This window comes from Sipha flava, unplaced genomic scaffold (genome assembly GCF_003268045.1).
Source record: "Sipha flava isolate LNK unplaced genomic scaffold, YSA_version1 169_pilon_pilon, whole genome shotgun sequence".
In the NCBI taxonomy this organism is placed as follows: Eukaryota; Metazoa; Arthropoda; class Insecta; order Hemiptera; family Aphididae; genus Sipha; species Sipha flava.
The window spans coordinates 689891-705979 of NW_020271881.1; the positions used below are offsets into that span (position 1 = coordinate 689891).

General features: G+C 29.3%; 1 protein-coding gene across 1 annotated transcript; it reads right to left on the bottom strand.

Annotated features, from left to right (window-relative positions):
* Nucleotides 1-2667: 2667 nt before the first annotated feature.
* Nucleotides 2668-13544, bottom strand: LOC112679858 (dnaJ homolog subfamily B member 1-like). Its single transcript, XM_025549790.1, has 8 exons — nucleotides 13477-13544; nucleotides 13193-13402; nucleotides 12989-13121; nucleotides 12740-12908; nucleotides 11848-12019; nucleotides 11648-11785; nucleotides 11492-11579; nucleotides 2668-2832 (listed from the first exon to the last, which is right to left on the bottom strand). Exons 1-8 carry the CDS (start codon nucleotides 13542-13544, stop codon nucleotides 2668-2670), a joined length of 1143 nt encoding a protein of 380 aa, XP_025405575.1.
* Nucleotides 13545-16089: the final 2545 nt, after the last annotated feature.

Here is a 16089-nt window from a genome sequence, read left to right on the forward strand (position 1 = left end):
ACATGATATTATTAAAAAATCGTCTTTAGTTATATATAAATACTATAAATAATATTATTATTAATATTTATTAATTTTTAATATTATATTATTAAAATTTTCAAAATATTATTTAAAAAATTTATTTTTAATAAAATAATAATAATATATTCGGAATGTTATTTTATTATTTCGTTTATGATTTTATATTATTAATAAATTCAAATCATTATTTTATATAATGATCACTTGATATTGTATTATTATTTTCCTTAAAATATAATATTGAAAATAATACTTGTAGATAGTATAATATACTATTCATAAAATATTTTACATTACGAAAATACTATCTGGAAAACGGCTTGCACTAGTTTTTTTTTTTCCATAAAATCAAGAATTTCAAGAAATTAAAGTCCAAATCCTCGCGCCACGCACTGTTGCAACTGGGTGTTGAAAGCAGGGACCAGGACCGTAACCGAAAAGAACCGGTGCTGGAATCGGTTACCGTTTAAAATTTAGGAACCGTAACTGAAACCGAAACTTTTATTTCCAAAAATGAAAAACCGTAACCTTAATAATTATTATAAAAGGGTTCATTTAGGTCAGTGTTTCAGACTAGTAAAACTATAATAATGACTATTTTGCTTGTCCATTTGTCGATTCAGAAAAATTCGACTGTTTGTTCGGCAATTTGAGTAGTAGGTATACTTGTTGGTATTTTTAGATTTAATTGAACAAGGTTTGAAAATTTGTCCCAGTTCGGTTTTCCTTTGATTAATTAATTGTTTGTACGGTATAAAAGAGAAGGTGAATTTAACGTTATTTTAACAGGAATGTGATCCGAATCAAGTTCAGTGAGAGGTTCATGTACGCATGTGGATGAAATACAATTGAAGCTGATGTTGAATGTTGGTTATAAATGCTTGTAATTTAGAGTCATTTGGATTTGTAACATGGCAGCCCCGATTAATGTGCTTAGAATTTAAATCACCGGCCATTATGATTAGAATTATCTAGACTCATGACTTTTTCATAATTTGCAATAAGCATTTGGCGACTAGGAGGTTGATAAGCACTGATAAACGTTATACACTGATTGTTTATGTTAATTGAAACTGCTACGGTTTCTAAGTACGACAGGACGAATGTAGGCAATTGTTGTTGTTTGATATTATTACGTACCTACTAGAATAGCAATTCCCGCCCATGGCGCGTGATTGTGTGAAACGATCAGAGCGGTATATTTTGTAACCTGGGAATTTAATCTTATCTGTATGTGATAGATGAGTTTCGGTAGTGCATGCGATATGAATGTTATGATGATTAAGAATATCCAGTAACGTATTTCTTTGATTTTTTAAACCGTTGGCGTTCCAATTTAACTAACGCAACATATTATTCTCATAATTATTAATCTCACGGTCATCGGTCTATTTCGGTTCACCACCGATACTCGACCCACACGTACATGCACACACAAATCATTGTTTATACTTTTAATTATTATCGGTTATTGTTTGTCGTCTATATGTGAGTGAGTTATATAATTGTAAAAGGCCCGGTGCCATTATTTTTGTCGTCGCCTGTGTCGTACGAACTGTCGTTGGGTTCATATCGACCGTTTTTGAATTATATTTTTGTGCAGCCGCCATAGACACATTTTTCATTGTTTTAATATTGCCTTCATAGGCCGAATTAGTATTATATTTTTTATTATGACATTTTATTATTTTTATTAATACAATTGTGTTGTGCCGCCATAGGCGAAATTATTATTATTGTTATTTTATTGAGCGAAAATCGCCAGTTTTTATTATTTTGTTTCAATTGTTTTATAGGCGCAAATCGCCGATTTTTATTATTTTATATATTTTTATAGTAGTTAGGTACGTAGTTGTAGCTGACCAGTCCGCGCTCCATCAATTAGTGAGTTTTTTTCTATTTATTTATCTTTTTTATTATTGTTTTAAAAATAAATTAAACAGCAACAGAGTTACCAATAACTTTGTACAATTATTTAGTTACCTCTCGTTTTCCTTAATTTATAGCAACACACACAACACAAAATACACACACACACCACCCCACCACGTAGCTTGTCAGATTTGTGCGGTGAACCCAACCATTCTGACGAAGCTACATATAGACTATAGTCGGTCGGTGGTGAAATTACATTTAGTGCACGCATTTATAACAGGTGACCGGTGTGCGCGTAATATTATTTTACGCTATCGGCCCCAACAATTAGGTATTTTATAATATAATAATTTTATATTATTATAATAATTTTATAATTATGGAGATCCATTTGAGTTTAAGTTTAAGTTGTTCATAATAACTGGCAGATTTCGTATAATTTGTTACATGAGTTGAGTAACGAATATGTTAATTAGTGGTAAGAGAGTTTTCATAAAATCATTGTCGTTGTCTATGTTTTTGGTTGATTTGCTTTTATAACTATTGTTATAACCATTATTATTACATGCAGAGGCGTATGTGTAATGCTTATTAGTGTTATCTTCATTTAAGTGTATATTTTGAGTACTTACGTTGGGTATTGTGTTTGTGTAATTCATGCTGTGAATCGAAATTTTACTAGTTTTATTTTTATTTTTATTTTTGCTTTTTGATATTGCTTTGTAAAAAGTACATCCTCTATAATTAGCCAGGTGATTATTTTCACAGTTAACGCATTTTGGGGGACTTTTGTTGATTTCTGACATTAACTGTAATGATGATCACCAGCACATTTGACACACCTTGATGGCAAATGGCTAAACTTTTTGGTATGGGAAAATCTTTGACAGTTAGTACATTGTGGGATATTCTTGGAGGGTTTCCGTGGTTCAACTACAATAATACAATGAAGAAGTCTGTTTAAAGAATATATTTCACAAGAAGATTTGGATAATAAAACTGCTACGATTTATATTAGATATTTAAACTGGTTTTGAAGAGGTGTAACTGAAGCGACTTCAAATTTAAGTTTTTGAAGTCCATTAAAAATATAAGCTTCCGATATGTTGACACGAACCCGTGTGGCAGCCGTTACCAAAATGTCCAACGCTGAGCGACTTATAGTTGGCAAGTGGTCTTCATCATCGTCATCTCAACATGGGGCTGTGTCGTATGGTTATTTGTATTATTTTTTCCCTAATGGTTTCGTTATTTTCCCTAAAAGATATGTCTTAATAAAGTTCATAATTGATTGTTATTATTTCCATGTCTTGGCCATGTGTTCAAAATTATTATATCATAAAAAAAAAAACATCATTATTCACCAGTGGTGAAAGCAATCATATTATTATACTCAACATTATTATTGTCATATGTTATACTCAAATTATTATATTTAGAATTATTATTATTGTAATGCCATTTATTGTCATAACTAAAAATTATTATTATGCACTTTAGTGCCAATGCTAAAATATATATTATTCTTATTATCTTAAAACTTAAACTATGCTTATTATTAATTGTTAATTGTATTATTAACGTTGCCTGTTTCTTATTATTATAAAATAAATCTTTGGTCTTCATTGAACCAATGCGTATTTAAAACCTAATAGTTCTGCCGAAGGGGGTCTCACCACTCCCCACTCGACACGGCTATTACGAAACAGGTCACGAATCTCAAGTCCCCGAGGTTCGTGGGTGGTTTTTGTTAGGGGCAAATTTAGCAAAATCTCACAATTTATTAATTATTAAGTATATTTTAATATTTTTTATCATTCTATCGATATTTATATTATTTTTAACAATCTACTCATAATATATTTTATTATGATTTTGGTATCAATATTTTGTTAAATATTCTACACCAAATTATACCAATTATTTTGCACCAAATAATACTGAATATTCTGTATTGAATAATACTGAATATTCGGCCTCGGATCTCGAATAATATGAATTTATAAAAAATTTGATATTTTTAAGAGTTGAAAACGAATCTAAAACAAAATATCCAATGGATAAAATATCCAGGGATAAAATAACCAATATATAGGACAAAATATCCAAATAAAAAAATTATAAAAATCTGTATATCTGTAAATAATTTTTTTATTTTTTTATTTATTTTTTATTTAGATAAATTGTTCATTTTTAAATCAAAATTAACATTATTTAATATTTTATAATATAGGAATAAAATAGTATTCGTAAAAATAAAACTATGTTACGTTGTAACGCACTACATAAAACTAAAGATATAATTATTATATAACACTACATATTATTTTTATTATTATTATTTTATAACTGTATTATAAAGTATTATTAATGCTAAATGTTGTTAAAATGTGATCTAAAAATAAACAATAATGTATTTAAATAAAAAAAATTATACAGGTATTAATAATACAGATTTTTATAATTTTTTTTGGATATTTTGACTTGGATATTTTATTACAGGATATTTTGTCCTTGAATATTTTGTCCCAATACCGAAAATAATAATGCAGCAAATGTCATGAAATCGTGATTAAAAAATTAGATAATTATTTGTAAATTATATCCATATTATTAATTTTATAAATTATTTAGTATTATATTAATATTCAAAATTAAAAGAACTGATATCAATTAAAATTATGTAAAAATATTTTGATTTATTTATGATGTAAGGTGCTTACAATGTTAATTAAAAATATGTTTTCAAATCATATTATTAGAAAGTAATTTATTAAATATTGTTTTAGTTATATCCACTTCGGCTTCGGTTGAAAATTATCTACAAAAATCAAAATTATAAAGAGAATGATAGTTCAAAAAGTATCTACATTTATTAAAAATATATGTTTAAATTTAAATTAAAAAAAAAATAAAACAAATATTTTACAAATAAGTTGTAAATTATAGGTACTTAGATTTATACTTAGATATATTTTGAAAATCTTAAATGTTACATCAAAATTATTACAAGGAATTAATTTTTCCATTGAGATGGTATCAACACTTATAAATGAACCAATCTGTCAAATCTATCAGTTAAGGAATAATTATGATGAGATATTGAATAAATCGAAAGAATGATGTGCTAAATGGAACATAATAGTGTTATTCCATTCAGTTCATAAAACATTTGCAAATAAAATGTTTGATAATTTCGATGGTCACTCTTGACTTAATATTAATGAACAACATTTTAAAATAAAATTATTTTTGCCTATCTTAGATACTATACTATTTCAATTACATAGTCGATTTGAAGGAATGATCACTACAGTTAGTGGTTTTAAATTTCTATCGACATTAACCATTATTAAACAAAATTAAGATTATATTATAAAATCATTATATGATTTTATAAATTTATGTCCAGATGATATTTCATCTGATCTTCTTAAACAATTATTGTGTCTTAAACTACATATTACAAAAAGTGATAAGACTATTTTATCAGGATTGAAGATCATACAGAATTTCACATTTTATATAATTGATATGGATTTATTAACAAGTTTTGTTGATATTCTTGCAGCTTGCCTTATATTTTTATCCATTCCTGTTACGATAGCATCTGCAGAAAGGAGTTTTTCTAAGCTTAAATTAATTAAAAATTGTTTCCGCAATTCTATAAATCAATAACGTCTCGGTGGCATTTCCATACTTAATATAGGAAGGAAAAGAACTTTCGAGATATATGTAGATAAAATAATTAACAATTTTTCAAATACAAAATCGAAAAAAAAACAATTTTGTTAGATAAGTTAAAATTTTTTGAAATTATACAATATATTTACAATTGTATTTTATAACTATTATAACAATAGTATTGTTTATACGATTTAATAATTTTATTTTTATTTTTAATTAATATTATATAGTTATATTAATATAACAATTAATTTGTATTTTGTAGTTGAATTCAAATTGTAGGTACTTTCAACAGAACTATTTTTTTATATTTTTTGTTGACAGTTGTGATTGTGCTTTATCTATATGTTTATCTATACAATTTATTAAATTTTGCAAATTTTAAAATTATACAGTAAAATAAATTTAAAATTGTTCAAGACTAATATACCCACAACTGTTCTGTAAATATACACGAAAAATTACGGGTCCATATTATAGTTATATATCTAACTTTATAACAATATGAAAAACTATTGAATTACATAAATAAAAATGTTAAGACATTTAAAATTAAAGATCCACTAGACTACCTTCCAAAATACAAACATCGGTTAACGTATTTTATTTATAGTAGGTAAATACTTTTTTGAAAAAATATTTAGGCCTCAAATTCAGATTTGCATACCAGCCCCATAGTGTGTAGTTGCGGCACTGGTCGTGCGTTGTAATTTGACGCTCAGACGTTGTGGCGTAAAAATTACAATACATTGTGTTGCAGTAATATTCTGTACTCAATGTTAACTATGTAGTGTATAACCGTGGTTTAGTATATTTTTAAATTTATTTTATTATTTATTTTTTAAAAAGCTCAACAGTTATGAATGAGATTGAGTTAAAAAAAAAAAAAACCGCAGCATTTATAATTGTTCACCAGTTGTTAAACAAAAAAAAAAAAAATAAAAAAAATCTCGGCAAAGCGTTGGTGGATACCATAATTGTACCACAATTAATTAAAAAACGATAACTCAAGTTTGTTGTCCGCCTTGAAATTCTACGAAAGCACAGGACAGTATAAATATTTTATTCGGATGTCATCAAAATACTTTGAGTATTTCATAAATTTTGTGTGGCCAAAAATACAAAAAATGATATACGTTCTCACATTCTTTGGTCTTATAAAAATGGTATGGATTTTCTGAGTCCCACAACACCGTACGTTTTTCGTACTCTCGTATGAGTAGGAGACAATCATCTTGTCATCATCCCCCATTGATAATATAATTTAATAAATGATTAAAAATTATCAAAATCAAATGATTTATTCACTAATCATGCGCCGCGTGCGTATACAATGTGCGCGATAAAATAAAGCCGTTCAAACTGAGCGCTGCATAACATAAATATCTTTGATCGTGATCGGGAGACTGACAACTGGTCGGATTGTGTACGTTGTAAGCCACGAACACAAATGCAACGCATAAGCATGTTTCACTCGGTCCAAACTTATCAAATTTTTGACTCACGTGAGTTCGTCAAAATTCAAAATACAACGCATACACAAATTTTCTACAATGTGGACGCACCTTTATAGCGGGCTGTGACTGTAAAATATACAACTAGTTTATTGTGAAATTGCATTTTTATTGAATTATATTTATTAGAGTATAACGTCTCGCACTTTCAACGTGGCCGATAATAAGTGGTGCGTTATGTGACGGGTCATATCGGGTCACCAACCTATAGCTGGGGCATTTTCCGGAGCATATAAGATTTGTTGTTCTTTTAAAAAATAAGGTTAAAATACCAAACGGTGAAAAATACACAAATTAAAAAAATAGGTAAAAAATTATATTATATTATATTGGTGCCGAGAAAGCTTTTTCAGGCGTAAAACTCGGTCAAAATTAAAAAAAAAAAAAACAGAATACATTTAATGAGAATAATAAGAAAAAGTAGAAGAAAGATTACTTACAAGGGGCCGTTATCGGAATACGGACTTATATTTTGAATCTCATATTTTATACCATTTACATATTTAATTATCATACCCTTACGAATGACGCCATACTGGTTTTCTTAACTTCATGGTATAAAACAAAATACATATAACGACAATAATAAAAAAACACAACAAGGGATACCGACCAAAATATAATAAGATATTAATAATAATTATAAAGAAATTCATTTCACCCTTCGCCCGCATTTCAAGGACGTTGTTCCGGAGACGCACCGGAACAATCTCCAGTTCAACCGACCATGGTATTGTTGCGACGGTGGATAAAACGAGACAAACTCTACCAACACAGTCATGGTACAACTCGCATTAACAACTGGGTTTTTTTTTTTTATTAGCCGATATCTCCCTATAGTGGAAATTAATTATAATAATCGCGTGTAGTTCCGGTCAATTACGAAAAATAGCTACGGAGAAAGTAAAACAATGAGTCGACCAGAATAAACCATAATACGCTCGGAGGTTTCTTGATTGCGAACGCTCGAGACTAGGGAAGGGCAAAAAATATTTCGTTGTTATTAGGTAAATTACATTAGCAGAGCTGTTATATTTCATGTTTTATTTTTAAAAAATATTTTTTTTTTTGTGTAAAACAGCTTCTTTTTTAAATGTCATGTACTTGTTAAATTACTTTAAACTGTTTAAACGTGTTTAAAACAATTTTAAAAAATTTCAAAAACAAGCAATGACCGATCTGTGATAAATTAACAGGCAGCACCTTCATCTCACGAAGAATCAAACCAAAACTCACATACGCACTAATCACGCCCAATAAATTTTATATCAATAATATTGTACGATGTACGATTAGCATTGTTTCTATTATCTATTATTCTTTGGAGGTTAAGCGGACCCGGATGTATGACCACACGGTAGTCTCCAATAAGTACGGGGTGGAAACTCTAATGCGTATAACTTAGCCGGAGGTGTTTTGAAGCCGAAGGCGAATTTAATTAACAAAAAAAGACAAATAACAATAATAATAATAAAAATCTAAATATAAGTTACAATAAAAAAATAATCGTACGCACGAGTGTTACTCCGGTGGCAGACGAGAGATGAGAGAGAGTGCGAGCCACTGACGATCGCGCGTCAACCCTCGGCGGTGCGATGGAGGTGACACGCGTGTAAGGAAACCGGACGCTGATAAGTGGGGTTGAGTTCCCACAATTCTATCCATTCTGTGGTAACACCATGGATTGGATTAAACTAATAATCTGAACTGCGGTAATACGATAATCTACCAAAGTGTATCAATATTTGCGGTTTACCTACGTGGTGCTTCGGTTATACGGTCAAAAACTATTGTCATCGTCTATCACTTCATTAGCTATTGCATTAACTCTCACCTCAGACGTGATGGTGTCACCCAACTTTCTGGGTCACACCCCTAATGATTTACGACTTATGCCTCCATGCATAATTAATAACCTATTTAGACAGTTTATTGCCGATAACTTTAATTCGTTTACCTTGGTATTCACGGATGGGTCAGTCACACAATCAGGTGCAGCGTTTGCTTAATTTTTCCCAGAATTACATATACAGTCTTCCTCCAACCTTTCTGCTTTCGTCTCTTCATTCACGGCTGAATGCTGGGCTATCCTAGAAGCTCTCACATGCATAAGTTCTCTCCCCTGCGGAGATTTTCTTATTGTCTCTGATTCTCAAGCTAGTATTTTAGCAATCGTTAGTAACCCCTTCCTTTCGAAGTGCTCCCCCATAATTCTAAAAATCCGCGCATTACTACTATCCCTCAAAATCAGGTCATTCTCCATCTCCTTCCTATGGGCTCCAGGGCATATAGGCATAAATGGTAACGAATACGTTGATTCGTTAGCTGGCTCAACCGCCAACCACTCTTACTCGGGTCCACTGTGGTGTCTCTATACGGATTTTTGTCTCTTTACATCGCAAAGTTATAAATGAACAATGGAAGCTGGAATGGGATTCCTTACCAGAATCCTATGCTTTTGTTTATAGGTCATTATTTAAAAACATCCCTAATCGACCATGGTTTCATTCCCTAAAGATGAGCCGTGCAGCCATAGCTAAATTCACTAGATTACGCACGGGCCATAGCCTATTACCACACCACTCATTTAAATTGGGACTCAACAGTAGTGCGTGTTGTCCTCTACCCAACTGTGGTGGAGAATACTGTGATTTCCATCACCTACTCATTAATTGTCCATCTCTATCTATCCAAAGATCTCAACTAAAGATTTTCTTTTTCATCTCTGGTATTAATTTTTCCCTTATTGATGCTCTTTCAACCGACAATACCAATATAATTAAACATACGCTAAATTTTATCCTGCAATCAGGTCTCTGAATTTAAGAATGTAAGCTTTACCAACCTTAATTTATATCGAATTCATGTACATAATTGTCGAGATATCATAATGTAATGTTAAAATCTCATTAAAAAAAAAAAAAAAAAAACTGAATTCTATGACACCGGACATCGACCAACTCGGTAGGTAGTAAAAAGCAGGCCCATTGCTCACATTAAGACTTGTATATGTAACGTTGTATTACTTTTAAGTATTCATTTTACAACATTGCCTAATATAATACGGAAATGTTGATAAAACTACGAAATATTCAACATTGCCTAACCTTTCCAGTCATTGTCAACAATGACTAGGATATACCGACAATTCCTGAATTTTCATTTTTTCCAGTAACATATAAATTTACAACGTTAAAATCGGCCGGCTAGATATAGGTACGAACTTTATTCTTGCATGCACAAACGGTAAATCAGTTGGATAAAACTTCGTACAGGTGGTTTTTCGATCATCATGATCATTGATTGTGCACGTCAAGTATTTTTATATGTTATCACGATGTGTGTGTGTGTGTTATTTTTATTTTTTCCGATCTGCACAAACAACAAATATTGATCAATAGTTTTTTTCTTTCTGATATAAGAAATGAGGGCCATAAAATGAAAAAAAAAAACATGATTGTTATTAATGTTTTCTTTCAAAAAAATTAAATTTACAAGTTATTGCATTACATGTTGATATCAAGGTTTTACAATAATGATGATCAGAGTCGACCCACACTTCATCATATACCTTTAATGCACTAAAAATCACATGGATTATAATAATTTGAAAGATTTTGACTTCCACATCGATTATGATCCTAAACTTCGACATTTAATTTTAAATTTTGACTAGGGATTTGTATGTGTTCATACTCGTATTACCTTTTTCTATGTAATTTTTATTATTAAAAGTTACTGTTAAATTTATATTATTTCTAATACATATGTATATATATACATAAATAAAATAATTTCTATTATATTGTTATATAAATTAAGTTATCTTTATTATGTTATATATTAAAAACTTTTATGTACGCTCATCTACCCTGGTGTGTTATGCAACAAAATAAATCAATTAAAGTAAAATAATAATTTACAAAATAAGCAGTGTGTTAATTAATAAAAATATTGTTTGACAATGTCTAGTAATAACTGATTTTTTTTTTCTTTGTATAACTATGAATTATCTATGAATTATTTTTTTATTATTTTAAAATAAGCATTCATATTTAAAATAACAATACGTTTAAAATAAAATATTATGTTAGTCTAACCATTGATATTATGTAATGCAACGTTCGAAAATTAAATAAATAAATAAATAAAAAGCCAAAACACCGTTGTTTCAATCAGAATCAAGAATTTTCGATTATTTCATAGTTTACTCTGTAAAAAATATTTATTTATTTATAATTGTATTGCGATGATGTTTAATCTGGTAACATCGCAGTACGCTTTACGCGCACCCGTGCATATATCTTACCCGAAATATATGTTCTATTGTCCCGTTAAAATAAGCGCAATCGTATTACGAAATAGGTAAAATGCTCGTAATTGTATTTTACCGAAATTTGTGTCACTACTTTGACTGGTTCCTTAATCAACGTTATCGCAATCACACAATCAATTAGCAATTCGATATATGAATTATAACTAACAAAAAGTCAATAATTACCTAGGAATTATTATTATTATTATTATTATTATCATCATCATTAAACATTTCACATATTGTTTGATCAGCAAATGGCGAATAAATTGGATAAACTATATCGAACTTTATAATTATATCACCACGTACAGTTGGATCGTTTACATCTGGCATCCCTTCGTTATGAATTATTTTCACATAATCATCGCTAAAAAACATTTAAATTATTTTCGGGATATCAGATACAACAACAACAACAGTTTAACTTACGTGATAACTTGTGTGATATTCACTCTTAAGACTTTATGGTCCAACGTGTTGATGTTCACTTTAGTACCAAAAAACGCTTGTTTTAACGAAACTGTTTTAACCATGATTAAATTTGTTATGTCTCTTTTGAAAACTTTGTGAGGTATGTCCTCCGTTGTAAAAACGTATAATGCTATTTCAACATGAGTTAAAATTGGTTACTGTTTACATGTTACATCCGTTGTAATCAGTGCACTGAATACAGTGATGCTGTGTTACTGCAGTGTCGTAGCTTTAGTTCGAACTGACCTGGGGCCGTGACTCACTCAAAATATTACGCCTCTTAGGTAAATATATGTGTTATATGACTCTTTCGTGTATATCGGTCACCATAAATCAGAGAATAAAATAATATATGTACTTAATATTGTATAGATAAACCACTCTGTTGTAATAACTATATATTATACATAATCATGTTATATTGAAATAAAATGTTTTAGAAAATTAAAAGAAAAATATTCAAAGCTGATTTTTGTAATTAAAACTTAACTACATCAATGTAATAATGCATTATAAACAGCAACATATTTTTAAAACAGTCTCCCTCGAAAGAAGTTAAACCCAACAGGTATTGCACTTCTATTAACCAATTACTATAGCTGTGTCCACCATACCATATTATTTAGTAGATTAGGTAGGTTATAGGTACCTATATTGTAGAGTCGTGGTCACTCAGAAAGTAGGTAACAATTATGATTTGACTCTTATGATATTTCTTTTTTGATACAATATTTTGGTGGACACCATAAACCATTTTTCAAAAGCACCATACAAAAATTTGGCGCTCAGGGACAACAGTAGCTACACCCCACTGATTGTAACACAACTATGCGTCATTTATGCAACATACTTTTGATTTCGAGTCCGTTATTGACTTTTGATACCATAGACTGTATTGTTGCTCCTGCAGGCAACCCACGTGGTACGTTGACTTTAACAAGCATTTCTTCCGATGTCGAGTCGTCAATCCGCATTGATTTTCTGTTCACCTCGATTAGTTTCGTCGATCCGCTAAAAACCTTGAAATATTATTGTTCACGAATTAAAATGAAACACGAATTATGCTTTATAGAATAATAGTCAACGGGCAGGTGTGTACTTCGTTCAATGTTAATTTAAGACGTAAATGTACGACGTCGGGTGAAACTCTATTTTCCTTGAGCGATATTGACACGGAACCGTTTGATTTAATGATTAAATTAGATATTGGATTTGTAAGTGCACAGTACTCCCTAAAATTAACGTTTTAAATGTTTACAGTTAAACGGTTTTCCGCAAAGATTACAGAAATTAACGTTCTTACGAATATGTGGTCAACGCATTACCATGATAGGTCCATGGGTCGATGGACGCGTTTCCAGATTGTATACCTCTTTTAAGTCCTTCTTCGCCGTAGTCATCGTATAAGGCTCGGCGAAACGAGTCGGACAGTACCTCGAACGCTTCGCACAACGTAACTATACTGGGTTGGATTTGATTATTTTTTGTCCGTTGATACATTAGTTTTCCAAATCTAAAATAATGGACTGCGGTAAAATGTATCGCTCGTGAAAACCGTTTTTTCTTTTAAATCCAGAATTTGCTTACGCTTTATAAACATCGTCTTTGGTGCAATACCTTTTCAACTGTAATATTGAATAGTAATTAATACCCATATTTCAAAATGTTTACTATAAAAGAAAAAAAATACGAATTTCAAATAAAATATGATTCAAGATAACAAAAGTTTCTATAGCTATATATTATATTATTTGTACAGCTGTATTCGAACCGAATACAAAAATAATAACAGTGAGATTTTTTTACCATATTGAATTGTGTAATTCAAACAACATAACGCACTGTTCATTCGTTATCCGAAACGTCACTCTAAATTCGTATGTTTTCAAAAGTAAACCGACAACGACCCATTCCTTGAACAAGACATAAACTTTCTTGTTATCTAAAAAAAAAAAACAAATACATAAAAATACATCAAATACGTCAAGCGTTGACAATTAAAGAAATTCGGTGCAATAAAAATATTTAAACAGAAAATTATAATGTTCGAACCACTTGAAAATTGGTTTTTGTTAAAAACGATTAAAATTCAAGTATATATAATATATACTCAAATATTTAAGTAATAGGGATACAAATTAGTGTTGTAAGAAATTAGCGTACTTATTAATATGGGTGCAAACTTCTTAAAAGGATTGTTAGCTGGTATTTTATATTACACGACCTTACTCTCAATTATAAATTTCAGAGTTCTACAACAAACCTCTCATTCCATAACTGCTTTGCATGTTCCTCTGCGTACCACCAACTACTTGTCTAACGAGCCGTTAAGACGTATGATGTATAATATTAATACAGACCCCACTTTTCTTATTTAGTCATTTGTATTATAAATCTGTTTTTATTTTTCTATAATATATTTATTTCACCATCTTTATGATTGTTACTGAAACATTCTTTTTGTTGCTAATTATTTTAATTAATATCCGTATATTAATATCTGTATAATAGAACCTTTTATTAATATTTTTTAACTGTCAAAAGGGCTAAGCCCGTATATATTCTGAGATAAAATTTAATAAAATAATATGATAATAAATAAAAAAAAAATGTAAGAAATATATAATTGTAAAAAGTATTATATTTGAATGAATAAAAACATATTGTTAGTCATATTCATCAATTGGAGTTTAGCCACTATTATATTTATCAATTAAATGTTATAACTTTTCTCTTTTTTTTTTTAACTCGTTAATTTATACTATTTAATTTAATATATGATTCTGTTTAAATTTCTTTTAACTTTTCTATAAAAAAAACTAAAAATATGTGGATGAATTATAAAAGAGCTAGGATTATAAGTTATGTTCGATCACATAATGATTCATGGTTATGGTTTAAATTATATTCAGTAATTCTATAGTCATCACCTACGGTTTTTAAAAATGCTGTGCAAGTTTTCACTGTATACCGCCACTTAACCTCACCTAAACTTAGAGCCCGATTAATTTTACGAAACTTAATATTTGAAATGATCTTCAAGCCCTTTGTAGTGACTTCACTGATCAAAGTAAATACTGTTGGCATTGCAGACCTATTTAGAATATGGTGATAACTAGAGACCAGATTTATATGTGCTTAAAACCTTAGAAATAAGATGTTTCTATGCTCTATAATTGCATCAAAATATTCTTTTATATGCAGATATATTCTTTCATGAAAAAATATTCTTTTTCATAAAAATATTTTAAATACTGAAAAAACAAATAATAGTAGTAGTTTCTAAAATGTAGGAGATTTTCGGAATTTTAATTTACCAAGACATACACTAAAACTCGACACTTAATACACTAATAGTTAGTAGTATTAGTAATAGTATACTTAAAACTTAACAATAATTAAAATGATTAATGTATTTTAAAGATTATTTGATATCTGAATTCTGTAATCCGTGATATTAGTATATCATAGATAGAGACGTTAGCGTAGTCTGCGCACATGCGCAGAAGCATAAGAAAATTAAGTGTGTGGAACTCGATAAGTGCTACCCGCGTAAAACGCGGAAACTATTACCATAGTTCGTCTATAAAAATAAGATAAGAGAATTTATAGAAAATAATTTTTAATTGATTTTCTTATCAATGTTAAGTTCTTATCAATATTCCTTACGTCAAGATAAATAATATATTATAATAAAAAAAAATTTGGGATTTTTTTTATAAACCATTAGATTTTTTATAAAATATTCAAATCAAACCCTAATATACCAATATATTCCTAAAACATGTTTCTTACATAAAATATTCTTTTTTTATGCTCTAAAACCTTTTGAATATCACATCATAGGTAAATGAATCGTCCAGAAAACTTATCCAAATGGAGCTGCATACTCTCAGTAAAAATATGTAAAAACATAAAAATCCGGTTTATAATGATAACCATCGGTAGTCGTATTATTGCAATAGTTATTCGATAACGTGTTGGTATTTTTACAAACTCTATAGTTTTGTACAAAAATAAAATATCTGTGATATAATTAAAAAAGTACACAATCATTGATTCGTTAATAAATTAAAAGTTTTATATATTTTACAAGGGTATAACTCAAGTTATACCTTTTTAACATGAATAAAAATTCGGGTGCAGTTTACAAAAAAAAAAAAATAATAGGTCATTTAAGCGCCGGTTAAGTATGCTCTG

Coding starts and splice junctions, on each gene's coding strand:
- LOC112679858 (XM_025549790.1), bottom strand. CDS start 13,544: ATGGGTATTAATTACTATTCAATATTACAGTTGAAAAGGTATTGCACC. Junction 13,122..13,192: donor AATGCGTTGACCACATATTC/GTAAGAACGTTA, acceptor CGTTAATTTTAG/GGAGTACTGTGCACTTACAA. Junction 12,020..12,739: donor TAACGGACTCGAAATCAAAA/GTATGTTGCATA, acceptor ATGTTGAAATAG/CATTATACGTTTTTACAACG.